The following is an 18,706-nucleotide window of genomic DNA, read 5'->3' on the forward strand; positions in this document are numbered from 1 at the left end:
AGATGGATAAATAAGAATCCCTTGTTTCCTGCACAGCTGGAGGAGATGTGTGATTTCCCCAATTATAAAAGCTGTTGTCTTCCCATTTCCCATGCTCTGACTGTTGAATTATTAATAGAGGGCTGTGTTTTATACTAATTTAAGCAGCTGCAGTGCCTGGATTGCAAACCCCTGCAAAAAAGAGGTTTTTTTTCATTTATAGAATAATGGAAAACCTCAAGTGGGAAAGGACTCATAAGGGCCACTAAGTCCAACTCCAAACCCATCAGCAAAGAAACTTGAAGAATCATCCATGAAGGGGTAAAAAGAAACCAGCAAACCTTTGTCCCTCAAAAGACACAGGGTTTAATGGCACTGCAAATTCATAACTGGGGTCACATAAACTTTGATAAGCACAGTCCTTAGGGTTCTTTTTTTTTACCTTCTTCAGCACTGTTTGACACCAGCTGACACAGGAGCCAAGACAGGGACTGTGAGGGCTCGTTCCCTCAGCGGGCTCTGCCCCACAGGAGCATGAGGGCAGGGAGGGGAAGGTTCAGCTCCCACAAGGGCGCTGCAGGACTGCGGAGGCGGCACTATCGCTGTACCTCAGGGCAGCGCTGTGACCCGGCAGCCCCAAATCTCGGTCCTTATAACCCGGTTCTGGTCCCGGTTCCGGTTCCCCCTCAGGCCCTTCCCGCGCCTCAGCGCCGCCGCCTGGCGGGAATTCGTAGCGCGCATGCGCCCTGGGCCGCCACGGCGCCGTCAGGGCGGAGCCGCGGGTTCGAATCCCGCAGTCGGCGGTTCGCGTGGGGTCGCGGGTTCGAATCCCGCCCCCTGTCCCAATCCCATCATGGTTTCTCTTATATCTTTATGATTCTATTTACTCTGCATTTGTGTTATAAATGAGAAACAAAGTCTCGATAGTCATCAAAATTTCGATTGATTTATTTTATATATATAAACAGAGCAAGCAGCGCTGGGGAAAATGTGAGGGGTCACCGCCCACTCCATGCTCCACAGAACTTGGTTTGCAGCTCCCTTTTTATAGCGTGGTTTCCTTGTAGTGATCAATAATTATTATTGTTTTGTTGTAGTAATTCTGCAAGGTGAGCAGTGGTGGTCAAAGAAACTTCCAAACTGCCCTGGGACAGCTCTTGGGACATTGGTCATGGAACCATCTGCTCTTGGGAGATAAAAAACAGGATTGGGAAGTCTGATCTTTAGCAGATAGTTTGTGATTGATTACACAAAGGCAGGAAATCTGATTCTTTCAGACTATGGAAAACCCTTTTTTTTTTCTCTTTTACAAACTGGTATACAATATACAATCTACAATATTCATAACAGGGGGATTTAAACAGAGTGGGCTTAATCATATATTTCCATTTATCTAGGTCCACGTTCTTTCCCTATTTTAATCATTGTTGTTTATACAAACTCCAAAACTCTGATTAACACGAATCATTTATCAATCACCACATCCCCTCACACCCGTTCTTATCCCCGCGCCATTCCTGAGGGGCCGCCGGCAGCGGCGCATGCGCGCGGCGCTCCCGCGGCGGGTCCCCCTCAGCCCCTCACACACGCCCGGAGGGGGCGGCGCTTCCCGCGCGCCTCTTCCGGCCCCGGGCGCTGCGCGGGCGGTGTGGCCGCAGCGCTCCCGCCGCCGCTCCCGGCTCGGCCCGGCCTCCCTTTCCCCCGGCACCGCCTCATGCAGCGTCGCGACGACCCGACCGGCCGCTTGTCGCGAGGGCAGGGCCCCGGAGGCCGCGCGCCGCCGCCGCCGCCGCCGCCGCCGCCGCGCCGGCCGCCCCGTGGCGGAGGAAGCCGCGGAGCCGTCTGCGGGGCGCAGCCGCCGCCGCCCGGTGTGGGCCCGAGCGCTGTGATCTCAGGGAGCCCCGCCGCTTCGGTGCAGATGGTTGGAGGCAAGATGGAGCCTGAGAATAAATACCTGCCCGAGTTGATGGCCGAGAAGGATAGTCTGGACCCGTCCTTCACGCACGCCATGCAGCTGCTCACCGCAGGTACCGGGACGAGGGGCAGGGCAGAGGCTCCCGGTGCCGTTCTGGGGTTAAAATGAGAGATTTCCCTGTGTAATCCATGGTGTGTTTTATTGGTGTTTTATTGCGTTATATTGTGTTAGCCATTGTGGTGTTTCCTCAGCCCCACGGGAGAATCAAAACCCTTGCGTTGAGATAAGCGTTTAATAATTGGGATAAGATTTGTAATAGAAAATACGCTGATAATGATGTTGAAGGGGGTAGAAATAAGAGATGCCCACCCCATCCAGAGCTCCTTCCAGTTTTTTAGGATGGGAATGGCAGCCCGGGGGGATGGGATGTCCCTTTGGACCTTGCTCCCCCTACCTTGGGGACATCTCCTCTCCTTTGCTGAGAAATCTTGGGCAAAACGCTGCTCGGGAAAAGCCGAAATATCACGGCGATTCCCATAAAAATCCCTAAAAACAGCTCTGAAAAGAACAGGATCTCTGTCCCAGCCGAAATCAGGGCAGCCCTTCCATCCCTGGGGACAGAGAAACTAAAAAAAACCCTTCAAAACCACAGCGGGGATTTTCACGCAGCGATGCTTGAATCGCAACGAGCCATTTCTGGTTTGGTTTTTTTTCATTTTTTTTTTTTTCGCGGCTGAGTGCGGAACCCGAGGAAGGAAAGGGCTGAAAATGGGAAATAAATAAATGGGAAATGGCAGTCTTTGTTCTGTGCCCAGCCGAGCCTTCTCCTTCCCCAGCGCCGCTGTCCAATCGTTTGGCAGCTCGGATTTCCCTGGATCTCCCCTCTGCAGCTGCTGCGCCGCCTTCAACCCATTCAGCTGCTCCCAGCACCCGAGCCAGCTTAAAAAAAACCCGAATTATTCAAATATTCCAAACCACTTTCTGCTCTCCGTGCTCTGGGAGGCTCCTTGATTTAATCTCCTCGGTGTTTAATATCATTATTTTTAAAAATATGTGTTTTTTCAAGGTTTAAAAATGCAGAGTTTTGAGGTTTTACCAGCTTTTTTTTTTTATGCAAGGAATAATTATTTGGGGTTGTTTTCTCGCTGAGAGGGATCATCACGGCATCACCCACCAGCATCTTGATCTAAATAAATCAGTTTTATAATCCGCTTTTCTGTCACTTTAATGGTTTTGATTAATAAAATTCTTCACCCAGCTTGGCTGTGATGACTCCCAGCCAAATAAATTCAAGGAGTTTGCAAATAATTCCCACACAAAGAGCAGTGTCCTGCAAAGCCTCCTTTACTTGAGGTGTAATGAGGATTTAGAAGGTTTTTTTTAGTATTAATTTAAAAATTGCTGATTGCAGCTTTGGGAGATTTAAAACTGGAGCAGCTCCAGCTGTGGATATTTTGAAAATCACTTTTTTGGGGGAGCATTCACAGTTATTCAGGGTGAGCTGAGAAGCAAAACAATAAGGAAGAATTTGAGGTAAAATTGTGGGTTTAGGTCATTTTTTTTACCTGATGACCCCCAGATTGCTCAGGATTCCTTGGAATTTCAGTCTGTGATGCACAGAGCCAGCACAACTCCAGCAAAATGACTTCCAGACCCAGAAATCATCCTGAGTGTCCGCAGAATTTCTATTCCAGCCTCTTTTCTTCTTCCCAGCCTTCTGGGAAATCAGCCTTCTCAGCCTGCCTGCCTCAGGGATGGAGCCCTGCAGGAATTCTGCATTTATTCTTTTTGAAACATCTTGAAGTTGTCTGTAATGCTGTGGTGGTTCTGTATTTTTAGAGGGAATTGGGTTTTTTTGGGAGCAAGGTCCTGGCAATGATGGGATTTTTATTCATTCCAGGGACTCTGGTGTGGAAGTGACCACATTGAGGGTTCTGCTTTCCTAAAGAGAAACTGAAAATTCGGATTTCTTGCATTTTCAAATATAATCCTTATTTCCCTCCTGGCATTTGGGGTCTGTGTGGCCTTCCTTATCCATAGGAACAAGAAAATAATATTTTTCCCCTTTGGATTTCCTGTGGAAAGAGCAGGGGGAGCTGCTGGTGGTGTGAAGGGCACGGCCCTTTCTGCTTCCCTGCTTTGGGAAAATGGGAGATATCCCAGCTGTGTCAGCCAGATCTGGGGTTTGGGGCTTTTTGGGAATTTCAGCTGGTTTTATTTCATGGAGAAGCTCCAGGGGAAAAGAGCTGAGCTTGCCAAGGATGTGTGAGGGTGGCCATTCCCATTCCAGCTCTGTGGCCACTTCCATTCCCAGTTTTCTGGCCATTCCCAGTTTTCTGGCCATTCTCATTCCCAATTTTCTGGCCATTCCCAACACTGTAGCCATTCCCAGTTTTCTGGCCATTCCCAGTTTTCTGGCCATTCCCATCATTGTGGCCATTCCCATTCCCAGCTCTGTGGCCATTCCCATTCCCAGCTCTGTGGCCATTCCCATTCCCAGCTCTGTGGCCATTCCCATTCCCAGCTCTGTGGCCATTCCCATTCCCAGCTCTGTGGCCATTCCCATTCCCAGTTTTGTGGCCATTCCCATTCCCAGTTTTGTGGCCATTCCCATTCCCAGTTTTGTGGCCATTCCCATTCCCAGTTTTGTGGCCATTCCCATTCCCATCATTGTGGCCATTCCCATTCCCATCATTGTGGCCATTCCCATTCCCAGTTTTGTGGCCATTCCCATTCCCAGTTTTGTGGCCATTCCCATTCCCAGTATTGTGGCCATTCCCATTCCCAGTATTGTGGCCATTCCCATTCCCAGTTTTGTGGCCATTCCCATTCCCAGTTTTGTGGCCATTCCCATTCCCAATTTTCTGGCCATTCCCAACACTGTAGCCATTCCCAGTTTTGTGGCCATTCCCAGTTTTGTGGCCATTCCCAGTTTTGTGGCCATTCCCATTCCCAGTTTTGTGGCCATTCCCATTCCCAGTTTTGTGGCCATTCCCATTCCCAGTTTTGTGGCCATTCCCATTCCCAGTTTTGTGGCCATTCCCATTCCCAGTTTTGTGGCCATTCCCATTCCCAGCTCTGTGGCCATTCCCATTCCCAGTTCTGTGGCCATTCCCATTCCCAGTTCTGTGGCCATTCCCATTCCCAGTTTTGTGGCCATTCCCATTCCCAGTTTTGTGGCCATTCCCATTCCCAGTTTTGTGGCCATTCCCATTCCCAGTTTTGTGGCCATTCCCATTCCCAGTTTTGTGGCCATTCCCATTCCCAGTTTTGTGGCCATTCCCATTCCCAGTTTTGTGGCCATTCCCATTCCCAGTTTTGTGGCCATTCCCATTCCCAGTTTTGTGGCCATTCCCATTCCCAGTTCTGTGGCCATTCCCATTCCCAGTTTTGTGGCCATTCCCATTCCCAGTTTTGTGGCCATTCCCATTCCCAGTTCTGTGGCCATTCCCATTCCCAGTTTTGTGGCCATTCCCATTCTTGCTTAAATTCCCCAGGGCAGGTCGTTGAAAAAATCCAAAAATCCCAAAAAACCTCTGGAATGGGTCTTGATCCATCCAGGAAATCTCCCAAAAAATCCCTCTGGGATGGGCTCTGATCCTTCCAGGAAGTGTTCTCCCTAAAATCCCAAAAAACTTCTGGAATGGACTTTGATCCCTCTAGGAAATTTCCCAAAAAATCAAAAAAAAAAAAACCCCTCTGGAATGGGCCTTGATCCCTCCAGGTAACCTCCAAAAAAATCCCAAAAAATTTCTGGAATTGGATTTGATCCCCCCAGGAAACCTTCTCCCAAAAAATTCCAAAATCCCAAAAATCCTCTGGAATGGGATTTGATCCCCCCAGGAAACCTTCTCCCAAAAACCTGAAAAATCCCAAAAATCCTCTGGAATGGGATTTGATCCCTGCAGGAAATCTTCTCCCAAAAATTCCCAAAAAACTCCCAAAATCCCAAAAAACCTCTGGAATGGGTCTTGAACCTTCTGGGAAATATTTTCCAAAAAATCCCAAAAAACTTCTGGAATGAGTTTTAATTTTTTTTGTGGAATTTCCAATTCCCAGATGTTTCTGCAGCTTTGGCAGGAGGCAAAATTTATGACACTGGACCCCCAAAAAATAATTAAAATAGAGATTATTTGATGATTTTTCCTTGAGGTTGGATTTATTTTTTAATAAAAAATAATTTAATAATTATTATTATTTGGACAAAAAAATCAGCAGAAATTTGGGGTTGTTACCAATGGATTGACTCCAAATTTGGGGGAATTTTGTCATGGAGTTGTTGGCCTTGAAATAAAAATTGGGGTTTTATTACATCTGGAAAATTCTGGGGGTTATTCCAGGAAAATGCATTAATAAGTCAGAATTATAACTCAGAAATTTATATTACATTATATGAAAATATACTAAAATATATTGTATTGTATCATGTTATATTGTACTGTGTTATACTTTATTTTTATATTATAAATAAATTTATATTGTTTTTGTATAATTTATATTATTAATATTACTCATAAAATTATAACTCAAATTAATATTACAATATCAATTTATGACTTTATAGAGAAATTTATATTATTTATATTATTATTATAATTCAGAAATCCATCTCCATCTCTCAGTAAAATCTGAATTTTCAGGAGCTCTTGGTGTTCCAATCCCTAATTAATTTCATTAACTTCCATTAATGACCTAATTCCAGCAGCTCATTGGTTTGAAAACTAATTTTTAATTCACCACAAAAGAAAAAAAAATTAATTTTCAGAGCCAAAAATTTATAGTTGAGGGGCTGAATTACGATATTCATATTAAAATATAAAAATTAATATATATAATAAAATATAAAAGTGTAAAAATATAAAATATTTATATATAAGTATATAAATATATTTATATAAATATATATTAATTTCAACATAAAAATCTAAATATAGATTTATAAATTTTTATTTTCTAATAATTTATTTTATAATAATTTTTATTTTCTTTAGAAATTGAAAAAATCCAGAAGGGTGAGCCAACAAAGAAGGATGAGGAAGAAAATTACCTGGATTTATTTTCTCACAAGAACATGAAGCTGAAAGAACGAGTTCTGATCCCTGTCAAACAATACCCCAAGGTGAGAACCACAAAAAAAAAATCCAAATTTTTGAGATTTCCTAAATTCTGGAGGATTTTCTGCCTGAAAAAGTGGCACAGGAGTTAAATATATTTTAAAAAATCAATTTTTAAAAGTAAGGAGTATTTTTGTTGTTGTTGTTGTTGTTTTTTTTCAGGGTTTTTATTTGGAATATATTAAATTTTTTTAGGATTTCTAAATCCCAGCTGGGATTGCTGGGACTGATAATTGTGAATAATTCTGGAATTTGTGATTTTTCATTGAAATCCTTAAAGATTTGCTGGAAGCTGCTGCCCAGCAGGGGTTGGAATGGAAATAATTTAATTTTTCTATAATAAAAATAATAAAATAAATAAAATACTTTTATTTTCCTAATGGAGTTGGTTTTGGTTTTTTTAATGAAAAGAAAGGTTAGAAACTGAAATTTTCCTTTTGAAATTTAGAATTTTCCTTTTGAAATTTAGAATTTTCCTTTTGAAATTTAGAATTTTCCTTTTGAAATTTAAAATTTTCCTTTTGAAATTTAAAATTTTCCTTTTGAAATTTAGAATTTTCCTTTTGAAATTTGAATTTTTCTTTTCAAAACTGAAACTTTCCTTTTCAAACTGAAGTTTTCTTTTTCAAACTGAAATTTCCCTTTGAAATTTCAAATTTTCCTTTTCAAACTGAAATTTTCCTTTTCAAACTTAAAATTTCCTGTTGAAACTTAAATTTTTTTTATTTCAAACTAAAATTTTTTCTTTAGAAACTGAAATTTTCCTTTTGCAATTTAAAATTTTCCTTTTCAAACTGAACATTTCATTTTCACACTTAAAGTTTTCTTTTCAAACTTAAAATTTTCCTTTTGAAATTTAAAATTTTCCTTTTCAAATTGAAATTTTCCTTTTCAAATTGAAATTTTCCTTTTCAAACCTAAAATTTTCCTTTTCAAACCTAAAATTTTCCTTTTCCAACTTGAATTTTCCTTTTCAAACCTAAAATTTTCCTTTTCAAACCTAAAATTTTCCTTTTCAAACCTAAAATTTTCCTTTTCAAACCTAAAATTTTCCTTTTCAAACTTAAAATTTTCCTTTTCAAACCTAAAATTTTCCTTTCCAAATCTAAAATTTTCCTTTCCAAACTAAAACTTTCCTGTGCATTTATATTTTTTTTTTGGTGAGGAAAAAATGGGGAGTTATTTTTATTTTTTGCCAACAATTCAGAAAAATTTTTGTTGCTGTTTTTGAGCTCAAAATTTTCACTTTTTTTTTTTTTTTTTTCTTTTTTTTTGATTTTTTTTTTTCTTTCTTCATTTCCAGTTCAACTTTGTTGGGAAGATTTTGGGACCCCAAGGAAACACCATTAAGAGACTCCAGGAAGAAACTGGTGCCAAAATTTCTGTTCTGGGGAAAGGTTCCATGAGAGATAAAGCCAAGGTGAGCAAAAAAACCAAAATTCTTTTTATTTATTTTTATTTCTTTTATTCATTTATTGAGAATTAGTGGTTAAGCAATTTTAAAAATTGCATTAATTTTATTTATTTATTTATTTTTAATTTTTATTTCATTAATATAAAAATAAAATAAAAATAATTTTTTATTTTTAAATATATTTTTTTAAAATTTATTTATTTGCGTTTTTAATTTCGCTGAAAATAAAATTTTAATTTTTTTTTAAATTTTGTTAAAAGTACTTCATTAAAATTTTATTAAAAATTAAACTAGGAAAAGCTTCAATGAAAGATGAGCTACCAAGTTGATAAAATAAGGATTAAGCCATTCAATAAAGGGATTTTTTTTCCCCTCCATAAACTGTGTGCCCAAAAATTAAAAAAAGAAAAAAAAAATTTAAAAATAAAAAATTAAAGATTTTTTGTGTTAAAACTTTGTGCCCAAAGTGCCTTCCCAGACCACAAAATAAAACAAAAAAGAGAAAAAAAGAAAAATTTAAATGGTTTAAAACTTTGGGTCCAAAATGCCTTCCTAGATCCAAAAAAAAAAAAAAAAAAAAAAAAAAATTAAAAAAGAAAAAATTAATGTTTTTTTCTGTTAAAATTTTGTGCCCAAAATGCCATCCTAGATCCAAAAATTTGTAAAATAAAATAAATAAATAAATATTTTCTTTTTCAACTTTGTGCCTAAAATGCCTTCCAAGACCCCAAAATAAAAAAAAAGGGAAAAAAAAATGTAAAAAATGAAAAATTTAAAGGTTTTTCCTGTTAAAATTTTTGCCCAAAATGTCTCCTAGATCCAAAAAATAATTAAAAAAAGAAATAAAAAAGTTTTTTCTTTTTAAACTTTGTGCCTAAAATACCTTCCTAGACCCCAAAATAAAAAAAAAAAGAAAAAAAATTTAAAAAGAGAAAAATTTAAAAGTTTTTTCTTTTAAAACTTTGTGTCCCAAATACCTTCCTAGATCCAAATTTCTTTTTAAAAAGAAAAAGAAAATAATTTTATTTTTAAAACTTTATACCCAAAATGCCTTTACACACACATTAAAGAGGTAAAAAAAAGCAAATTTTAAACAAATTTTAACACTTTCTGCTGAGTTTTATTTCCTTTTTTTAATCAGATTTTAACCCTTTCTGCTGTGTTTATTTTCCTTTTTTTTTTAATCATTCTGCTGTGTTTTTTCCCTTTTTTAAACAAATTTTAACCCTTTCTGCTGTGGTTTATTTCCCTTTTTAAACAGATTTTAACAATTTCTGCTGTGTTTATTTTCCTTTTGTTTTTTTAATCATTCTGCTGTGTTTTTTCCCTTTTTTAAACAAATTTTAACCCTTTCTAGTGGGTTTTTTCCTTTTTTAACAGATTTTAACCCTTTCTGCTGTTTTTTCCTTTTTTTTAAACAGATTTTAACCCTTTCTGCTTTATTTATTCCCTTTTTTTTAACCCTTTCTGCTGTGTTTATTTCCCATTTTTTAACCCTTTCTACTTTGCTTATTTCCCTTTTTTAAACCCTTTCTTTTGTGTTTTTTCCCCCTTTTATAACAGATTTTAACCCTTTCTGCTGTGTTTATTTCCCTGTTTTTAACCCTTTCTGCTGTGTTTATTTCCCATTTTTTAACCCTTTCTGCTTTATTTATTTCCCATTTTTTAACCCTTTCTGCTGTGTTTATTTCCCTTTTTTTAACCCTTTCTGCTGTGTTTATTTCACATTTTTTAACCCTTTCTGCTGTGTTTATTTCCCTTTTTTTAACCCTTTCTGCTGTGTTTATTTCCCTTTTTTTTAACCCTTTCTGCTGTGTTTATTTCCCTGTTTTTAACCCTTTCTGCTGTGTTTATTTCCCTTTATAACAGATTTTAACCCTTTCTGCTGTGTTTATTTCCCTGTTTTTTTAACCCTTTCTGCTGTGTTTATTTCACATTTTTTAACCCTTTCTGCTGTGTTTATTTCCCTGTTTTTAACCCTTTCTGCTCTGCTGTCCCCCCAGGAGGAGGAGCTGCGCAAAGGGGGGGACCCCAAGTACGCTCACCTGAACATGGAGCTGCACGTGTTCATCGAGGTGTTTGGGCCCCCCTGCGAGGCCTACGGGCTCATGGCCCACGCCATGGAGGAGGTCAAGAAATTCCTGGTCCCTGTGAGTCTCCTCAGCCTCTTATTTTTAATTTTCATCTATTTTTTTAAATTTAATTTAATTTTTTTTTTAATTTAATTTAATCGCGTTGAGTGGGATTTTCTCCTGCAGAGGTGAGGTGGTCGATGGGTGTGGCAGCATCATTCAGGAAGGTGGTTTTTATTTTTAATTTCTTTTTTTTTTTAATTTAATTTAATTTTTTTAATTTAAGCTTTTTTAATTTAATTCATTTTTTTAAATTTAATTTAATTTAATTTAATTGCATTGAGTGGGATTTCCTCGTCCTGTGTAGATGATGTGGTTGACATGTGGCAGCATTATTCAGGAAGGTGGTTTTTAATTTTTTTGTAATTTAATTTATTTTTAATTTAATGTAACTTTTTTTTTTTATTTAATTTAATCACAATGGGTGGAATTTCCTCCTGCAGAGGTGAGTTGGTCAATGTGTGGCAGCATCATTCAAGAAGGTGGTTTTTTAATTTAATTTTTTTTTTTTTTTTTTAGTTTAATCTTTTAAATTTTAATTTTTAAAAATTATTTTTTAATTAATTTTTTAGTTCTCTTGTTATTATTTTATCCCAGCACCTGTGATATCCTAGATATCTCTGCAGCTGAGTCTTGAAATCCTGATTTTTCTCCTCCTTATTTTTCTTTTCCTCCTCTTTCTTTTCCTCCTCTTTCTTTTTCTCCTCTTTCTTTTTCTCCTCTTTCTTTTTCTCCTCTTTCTTTTTCTCTTCTTTCTTTTTCTCCTCCTTCTTCTCCTCCTTTTCCTCCTTCTTATTTTTCTTTCCTCCTCCTCATTTTTATTCTCATTTTTGTGTCCTTTTGCAGGATATGATGGATGATATCTGCCAGGAGCAGTTTTTGGAGCTCTCTTATCTCAACGGGGTCCCAGAGCCCAACCGTGGCCGAGGGGTCCCCGGGCGGGGCCGGGGGGCAGCTCCCCCTCCACCTGTGCCAAGGTATTCCCAAAATCCCAAATTCCCAAAAGTTCTGCTTTTCCCTCCCAGAAAAACTCTGGAATGGGCTTTGATCCTTCCAGGTAACTTTATCTTAAAAATCCTCTGGAATGGGCTCTGATCCCTCCAGGAAATCTTGTCTCAAAAATTCCAAAAAACTTCTGGAATGGGCTTTGATCCCTCCAGGAAATCTTGTCTCAAAAATTCCAAAAAAATCTCTGGAATGGGCTTTGATCCCTCCAGGAAATCTTGTCTCAAAAATTCCAAAAAAACTCTGGAATGGGCTTTGATCCCTCCAGGAAATCTTGTCCCAAAAATTCCAAAAAACTTCTGGAATGGCTTTGATCCCTCCAGGTAACCTTCTCCCAAAAAAACTCTGGAATGGACCTTAATCCTTCCAGGTAACCTCCCAAAAATCAAAAACAAACACTGGAGTAGCCTTTGATTCTTCCATGTAAACTTCTCAAAAAATTCCAAAAATCCTCAAAATCCTCTGGAATGGGCTTTGGTCCCTCCAGGAAATCTTATCCTAAAAATCCCAAAAACCTCTAGAATGGGCCTTTATCACTGCAAGTAACCTTATCCTGAAAATCCCAAAAATCCTCTGGAATGGGCCTTGATCCTCCAGGAAATCTCCCATGGGATGGGGAGACAATTGGAAAGGTAAAAGTGAGGGAATTAATGGGTTTGGATAAAATTCAACAGGAAAAGCAAAGTAAAACAAGGAATTAATTCTCTCCTTTCTTGGGGACACTCCAAAGGTCCCTCCCTTTGTGATTTCCTCTCTTTTACATCCAAACCAGCAGAATTCTCACCCCTGAGGAGCATTTTGCACCTCCTGCAGCCCCACAATGTGAATTCTGGTGCTGATACAAAATTCCTGCCTGCATTTTCATCACCTCTGTGTCCTTACTGATACAAAAAAATCCAAACTCCCCATCCTGGGATCTCCAGCTCCTGATGATAGTGTAGGCTTAAAATGTTTCTAAAATATGGGAATTGTATAAAAAAGATTCAGGGATTGGAAAGAAAGGTTGGGTTTGGGAAAGGGAACTTGGCCCTGGGAATGAATGTTGAGCTTTGTCTGCACCTGTGCAATTATCATAGGATAAATAATACAATTGTAAATATAATGATTGTTTGATAATTGAATATAATTATTTTTTAATTGTAACAAGAGTCATGATAAAGGATGTTTGGGGGGTTCTGATGAAAATCACAAGAATTCATGCTTGGATAAAATCAATGTATACAATAGCATAATATAGGCTAATAATTAAGATATAATTTTATAATGAAAAGGGGATAAAAACATGCCTATTTTGAGTCACTGTGGGAGTCAGATTTGGGTTTGTGCCCCTGATTCCCATAAAATCACCAGCAGACAATCACCCTGTGATTGTGTTTCTGCACTAACTCCAGTTGTTGGTTTCTCCTCTCTCCAGCAGTCCAGAGCTTCCCAAAGGGGACGGGGAGAGAGAACAAACCGAGAGCTGGCGCCCAACGTGGGGCACCAGTGATAGCACAGGGTTAAAATGGTTCTGAAACGTGGGAATTGTGTACAGGGGATTCAGGGGGTGGAGAGAAGTGTTTGGTTTGGAAAAGGGAATGTTGAGCTTTGTCTGCACCTGTGTAATCATCATATGGTAAATAATATGATTGTTAAATATTATGATTGATTGGTAATTGAATAGAATTATTGTTGAATCATAGCAAGAATCATGAGAAATGATGTAATCGTAACAAGAGTCATGAGAAAGGATGTTTGGGGGTCCTGTTGAAAATCACAAGAATTCATGCTTGGATAAGATCAGTGTATACAATAGAACAATATGGGTTTAATAATTAATATATAATTTTATAAAGAAAAGGGGATGAAACATGTTCATCTGGAATCCATGAGGGAGTCAGATTTGGGTTTGTGCCCCTGATTCCCATAAAAGCCCCTGATCAGTGTATACAATAGAACAATATGGGTTTAATAATTAATATATAATGAAAAGGGTGTAAAACCATGTCCATGTGGGAGTGAGGTTTGGGTTTGTACCCCTGATTCCCACGAAATCACCTCCACGCCATCACCCTGTGACTGAGTTCCTGCACCAGCACTGACCCAAACCTTCCTGTCTCCTCTGCAGGGGCCGTGGGGTCGTTCCCCCTCCTCCCCCCCGGGGTGCCCTGGTCAGGGGAGCCCCCGTGCGGGGGGCCCTGGCCCGGGGGGCCGCCCTGGCCCGGGGGGTGCCCCCTCCCCCCCCTCCCCCCACGGTCAGAGGGGCTCCTGCCCCCCGGGCACGGGCAGCTGGAATGCAGAGGATCCCCCTGCCCCCGCCCCCTGTGCCGGAGAGCTACGAGGAATATGTGAGGAGGGGTTCAGAATTGATGGCTTGTGGGGTTATGGGGTTCATGGGATCAGTTTGGGTTATGGGATTCATGGGGGTTTTGGGGTTAATGAGGTTAGTGGGGTTCATGGGGTTAAAGGTTCATGAGGTTCATGGGGTTGAGGGTTCATGGGGTTATGGGATTCATGGGGGTTATGGGGTTAATGGGGTTCATGGGGTTAATGAGGTTATTGGGTTAGTGGGGTTCATGGGGTTATGGGATCAATTTGGGTTATGGGATTTATGGGGTTATGGGGTTTATGGGGTTAGTGGGGTTCATGGGGTTGAGGGTTCATGGGGTTATGGGATTCATGGGGGTTATGGGGTTAATGAGGTTATTGGGTTAGTGGGGTTCATGGGGTTATGGGATCAATTTGGGTTATGGGATTTATGGGGTTAATGAGGTTATGGGGTTCATGGGGTCAATGAGGTTAATGGGGTTAATGAGATTAATGGGTTCATGGGTTTAGGGGGTTTATGGGGTTAATGGGGTTAATGGGTTTATGGGGTTAATGAGATTAATGGGTTTATGGGGTTCATGGGGTTAATGAGGTTAATGAGGTTCATGGAGTTTATGGGGTCATGGGGTTCATGGGATTATGGTGTTTATGAGGTTAATGGGTTAGTTTATGGGGTTCATGGGATTATGGGGTTCATGGTTGCAGGGTGGGTGGGAGGGGAGGAGGGAGGTTGTGGTGGGCTAGGGGTCACTGGGGGTCAGGGGGATCATCAGGGACCACTGGGAGGGGTTTGGGATCCCCAGGGACCTTTGGGATGGTTCTGGGATCCCCAGGGTTCCTTGGGATGGTGCTGGGTGACCTCCTCTGCCTCTTTATTTCTCAAAGAATGGAACTCAAAATGTCCTGAATCCAGGATCAGGGTTGGTTTTTATAAAAGTGTCCCCAAGGACTGAAGTTTTGCATTTCACTCTCTCTTTCTGCAAGAGAATTCTTTAAATTCTTTAAAAAATTCTTCAAAATCCCCTAAAAAGTAAATATTGGAATGGACAGGGTGGTGTTTCAAGCCCTATAACCCAGCACCACCCTCCTGCTAAGGAAATTTTGGTGTTCCAAATATTTGGAATATCCTGAGCTGGGAGAGATCCCCTGGGATCATCCAGCCCTACACAGACACACCAAAAAAATTTAAAAAAAAAAAAATTACTTTAAAAAAACTTATCCAAAATTTCTTATTTTCTCCCTATTATTAACCAAATTTTTCCTTTGACCCTTATAAATTTTCAACCTTATTTTTACTCCTCATCCTATCTCACAACAAAAATGAAACATATCAAAACTCACAAACCTAAACTAAACCAAAACACTGTTTCAAGCCAGGATCTCTAGTTCCTTTTTGCTCCTTTTGTGACATTTTTTTGTCCCCATCCCTGCCAGGGCTACGATGACACCTATGCAGAGCAGAGCTATGAGGGCTATGAGGGCTACTACAGCCAGGGCCAGGGGTGAGTGGGTTTATTTTCCTCACTTTTGTACCTTTTTTATCTTTTTTCCCTCTTTTGCCCTCATTTTTCCCCATTTTTCCCAATTTTCCACCTTTTTTCTCTATATTCCCTTTTTCCGTTTTTCCATTTTTTTCTCTTCCCCCCCCCCTTTTCACCTCTTTTCCCTTTTTGTTTTCCCATTTTTCCCTTTTCCCCTTTTTTCCCATTCTCCCCCCTTTTTCCTCTTTTTTCCCCTTTTTGTTTTCCCAATTTCCCCCTTTTTTCCTTTATTCCTTTTTTCCCCTTTCCCATTTTTTCCCAATTTGTCCCCTATCCTCCCTTTTTTCCCTCTGTTTTCACATTTTTCCCCCTTTTTCCCTTTTCCCCCCTTTTCCCCTTTTTTCCCCTTTATTCCCTTTTCCCCTTTCCCATTTTTTACTATTTGTCCCTTTTTTCCCCTTTTTCCCCTTTCCCACTTTTTTCCCCCTTTTTTCCCCCTTTTTTCCCCCTTTTTTCCCCCTTTTTTCCCCCTTTTTTCCCCCTTTTTTCCCCCTTTTTTCCCCCTTTTTTCCCCCTTTTTTCCCCCTTTTTTCCCCCTTTTTTCCCCCATTTTCCCCCCAGTTTTCCCCTCTTTTCTCTCCCATTTTTCTTCCCCTTTCCCCCTTTCCTCCCCTCTTTCCTTCCTTTTTCCCATTTCCCCCCTTTTTCCCCCAAGCATCTTCTCTCTACCCTGGTTTTTTGTGAATGGGATTTCTCTGTGTGTAAAAGTGGGATTTTTCTGTGTGTAAAAATGAGATTTTTCTGTGTGTAACCACCTCTTTGCTTCTCCAGGGATACAGAATATTATGATTATGGACATGGGGAGGCACAGGAAACTTATGAAGGTTATGGTAAGTCTGGGAATTCTGGGATAAACAAAGGATTGGGAATTGCTTGTGGTCAATTTTCCAATTAATGTCTGGATAAAAAATTGAAGAAAACCTTGTGGTTTTCATGGTGTTTTTATTTAGGTCTAAAAATCCTCTCTGTGGGTTCAGATTCTTCTCAATCTTGATTGTCTCAAAGGTGATGCTTTTAAAAAATCCATTTTTTAACTCTGGGAGTGTCTTCATTTTGTGGTTTAGAATATTTTGGGAGATCTGGATTCCCACCCACAGCACTTGTGCTGCAGTCTGGTTTTCATGGGTTGGGTTTTATTTGATTCCATCTGTTTCCTTTATCCTCACAAACCCTGAGCCTGACTCTGGGCTGTGGAGCTGCTCAAAAATTTGGTTTAAATGTCATGAGGAGGCCTCTCCTTGGCTTTGTTTCACTCAGTAGGCAAAGCTTAGCTAAGCTGGATTGTGTAAAATTTCCCAATTTAGGCTGGGCTGAACCAAAATGTGATTTAACCCCAAGGGCAGCTGAGCCCTGTGGAATGGGGAGAGAATTAGAAGGGTAAAAGTGAGAGAATTTTTTTTTATGTGTTTTTTTTTAATGGGTTGGGATAAAGTTCAACAAGAAAAGCAAAGTAAAACAAGGAATTAATTCTTTCCTTCCTTGGGACACTCCAAAGGTCACTCCCTGCACCCTCAGCTGTGATTTCCTCTCTTTTACACCCAAACCAGCAGAATTCTCACCCCAGAGGAGCATTTTGCACAATGTGAATTCAGGCATTCCCTGCTCAGGTTTAAGTCTAAATCCAGGAACCTCAGGGTTTTGTCTGCTCCAGGTTTGAATTAAAATCCAGAAGCATCAAGGCATTCCCTGCTCAGGTTTAAATCCAAATCCAGAAACCTTGGGGTGTTCCCTGCTTCAGGTTTAAACCCAAATCCAGAAACTTTGGGGTGTTCCCTGCTCCAGGTTTAAATCCAAATCCAGGAACCTTGGGGTGTTCCTGCTCAGTTTTAAGTCTAAATCCAGAAGCATCAAGGAATTCCCTGCTCCAGGTTTAAATCCAAATCCAGGACCATTAAGGAATTTCCTTCTCAGGTTTGAACCCAAATCCAGGAACCTCAGGTTGGTCCCTGCTCAGGTTTGAACCCAAACCACAAGTTGGATTTTGAGGGATCAGGAGCTGGTTTGGTGGAGCTGTTTGAGGGAGCAAAAGCTGTTTTGGGGGATCATGAGCTGTTTTTGGGGAGCAGTTTTGGGGGATCAGGACCTGTTTGGGGGGATCAGGACCTGTTTTATGGAGCAGTTTTGGGGGAGCAGTTTTGGGGGCTCAGGACCTGTTTATGGCTCTATTTTGGGGGCTCAGGTGCAATTTTAGGGGACCAGGAGCAGTTTTGGGGGCTCAGGAGCAGTTTTGGGGGCTCAGGAGCAGTTTGGGGGCTCAGGAGCAGTTTATGGCTCTATTTTGGGGACTCAGGAGCAGTTTTAGGGGATCAGGAGCAGTTTTAGGGGATCAGGAGCAGTTTGGGGGCTCAGGAGCAGTTTTGGGGGCTCAGGACCTGTTTATGGCTCTATTTTGGGGACTCAGGAGCAGTTTTGGGGGATCAGGAGCTGTTTTATGGCTCTGTTTTGGGGGATCAGGACCTGTTTTAGGGGCTCAGGAGCAGTTTGGGGGCTCAGGAGCAGTTTATGGCTCTATTTTGGGGACTCAGGAGCAGTTTTGGGGGCTCAGGAGCAGTTTTAGGGGATCAGGAGCAGTTTTAGGGGATCAGGAGCAGTTTTGGGGACTCAGGAGCAGTTTTGGGGGCTCAGGACCTGTTTATGGCTCTATTTTGGGGACTCAGGAGCAGTTTTGGGGGCTCAGGAGCAGTTTGGGGGCTCAGGACCTGTTTTATGGCTCTATTTTGGGGACTCAGGACCTGTTTATGGCTCTATTTTGGGGGCTCAGGAGCAGTTTTGGGGGCTCAGGAGCAGTTTTAGGGGATCAGGAGCAGTTTTGGGGGATCAGGACCTGTTTTATGGTTCTATTTTGGGGGATCGGGAGCAGTTTGGGGGCTCAGGAGCAGTTTGGGGGCTCAGGAACAGTTTTAGGAGATCAGGAGCAGTTTTGGGGGCTCAGGAGCAGTTTTAGGGGATCAGGACCTGTTTTATGGTTCTATTTTGGGGGATCAGGACCTGTTTTAGGGGCTCAGGAGCAGTTTTAGGGGATCAGGAGCAGTTTTGGGGTCTCAGGACCAGTTCATGGCTCTATTTCCCTGTCACTCCTCTCCTGCCCCACCACTGCTCTCCCCCCAAACTTTCCCCACCCATTTTTTAACCCCTTCCTCCCCATCTCCACCCACCCATCCCTGACTTTTCTCCTCCTTTTCCCCACAGGCCAAGATGACTGGAATGGAACCAGGCCCTCCCTGAAGGCTCCTACAGCCAGGCCAGTCAAGGGGGGCTACAGAGAGCACCCCTATGGACGCTACTAAACCCCAAAATTG

At 40.9% G+C, this 18,706-nt stretch overlaps 1 protein-coding gene across 1 annotated transcript; it reads left to right on the forward strand.

Annotated features, from left to right (window-relative positions):
- The first annotated feature begins 1,602 nt into the window (after positions 1-1,602).
- KHDRBS1 (KH RNA binding domain containing, signal transduction associated 1) lies at positions 1,603-18,703 on the forward strand. The gene is made up of 9 exons (XM_056509433.1): positions 1,603-2,006; positions 6,886-7,013; positions 8,312-8,428; positions 10,426-10,572; positions 11,401-11,531; positions 13,667-13,886; positions 15,301-15,368; positions 16,179-16,237; positions 18,597-18,703. Exons 1-9 carry the CDS (start codon positions 1,694-1,696, stop codon positions 18,692-18,694), a joined length of 1,281 nt encoding a protein of 426 aa, XP_056365408.1. The 5' UTR covers positions 1,603-1,693; the 3' UTR covers positions 18,695-18,703.
- The last annotated feature ends 3 nt before the right edge of the window (positions 18,704-18,706 follow it).

This window comes from Oenanthe melanoleuca, chromosome 23 (genome assembly GCF_029582105.1).
Source record: "Oenanthe melanoleuca isolate GR-GAL-2019-014 chromosome 23, OMel1.0, whole genome shotgun sequence".
NCBI lineage: Eukaryota > Metazoa > Chordata > Aves > Passeriformes > Muscicapidae > Oenanthe > Oenanthe melanoleuca.

Coding starts and splice junctions, on each gene's coding strand:
- KHDRBS1 (XM_056509433.1), top strand. CDS start 1,694: ATGCAGCGTCGCGACGACCCGACCGGCCGCTTGTCGCGAGGGCAGGGC. Junction 13,887..15,300: donor CGGAGAGCTACGAGGAATAT/GTGAGGAGGGGT, acceptor CATCCCTGCCAG/GGCTACGATGACACCTATGC. Junction 15,369..16,178: donor TACTACAGCCAGGGCCAGGG/GTGAGTGGGTTT, acceptor TTGCTTCTCCAG/GGATACAGAATATTATGATT.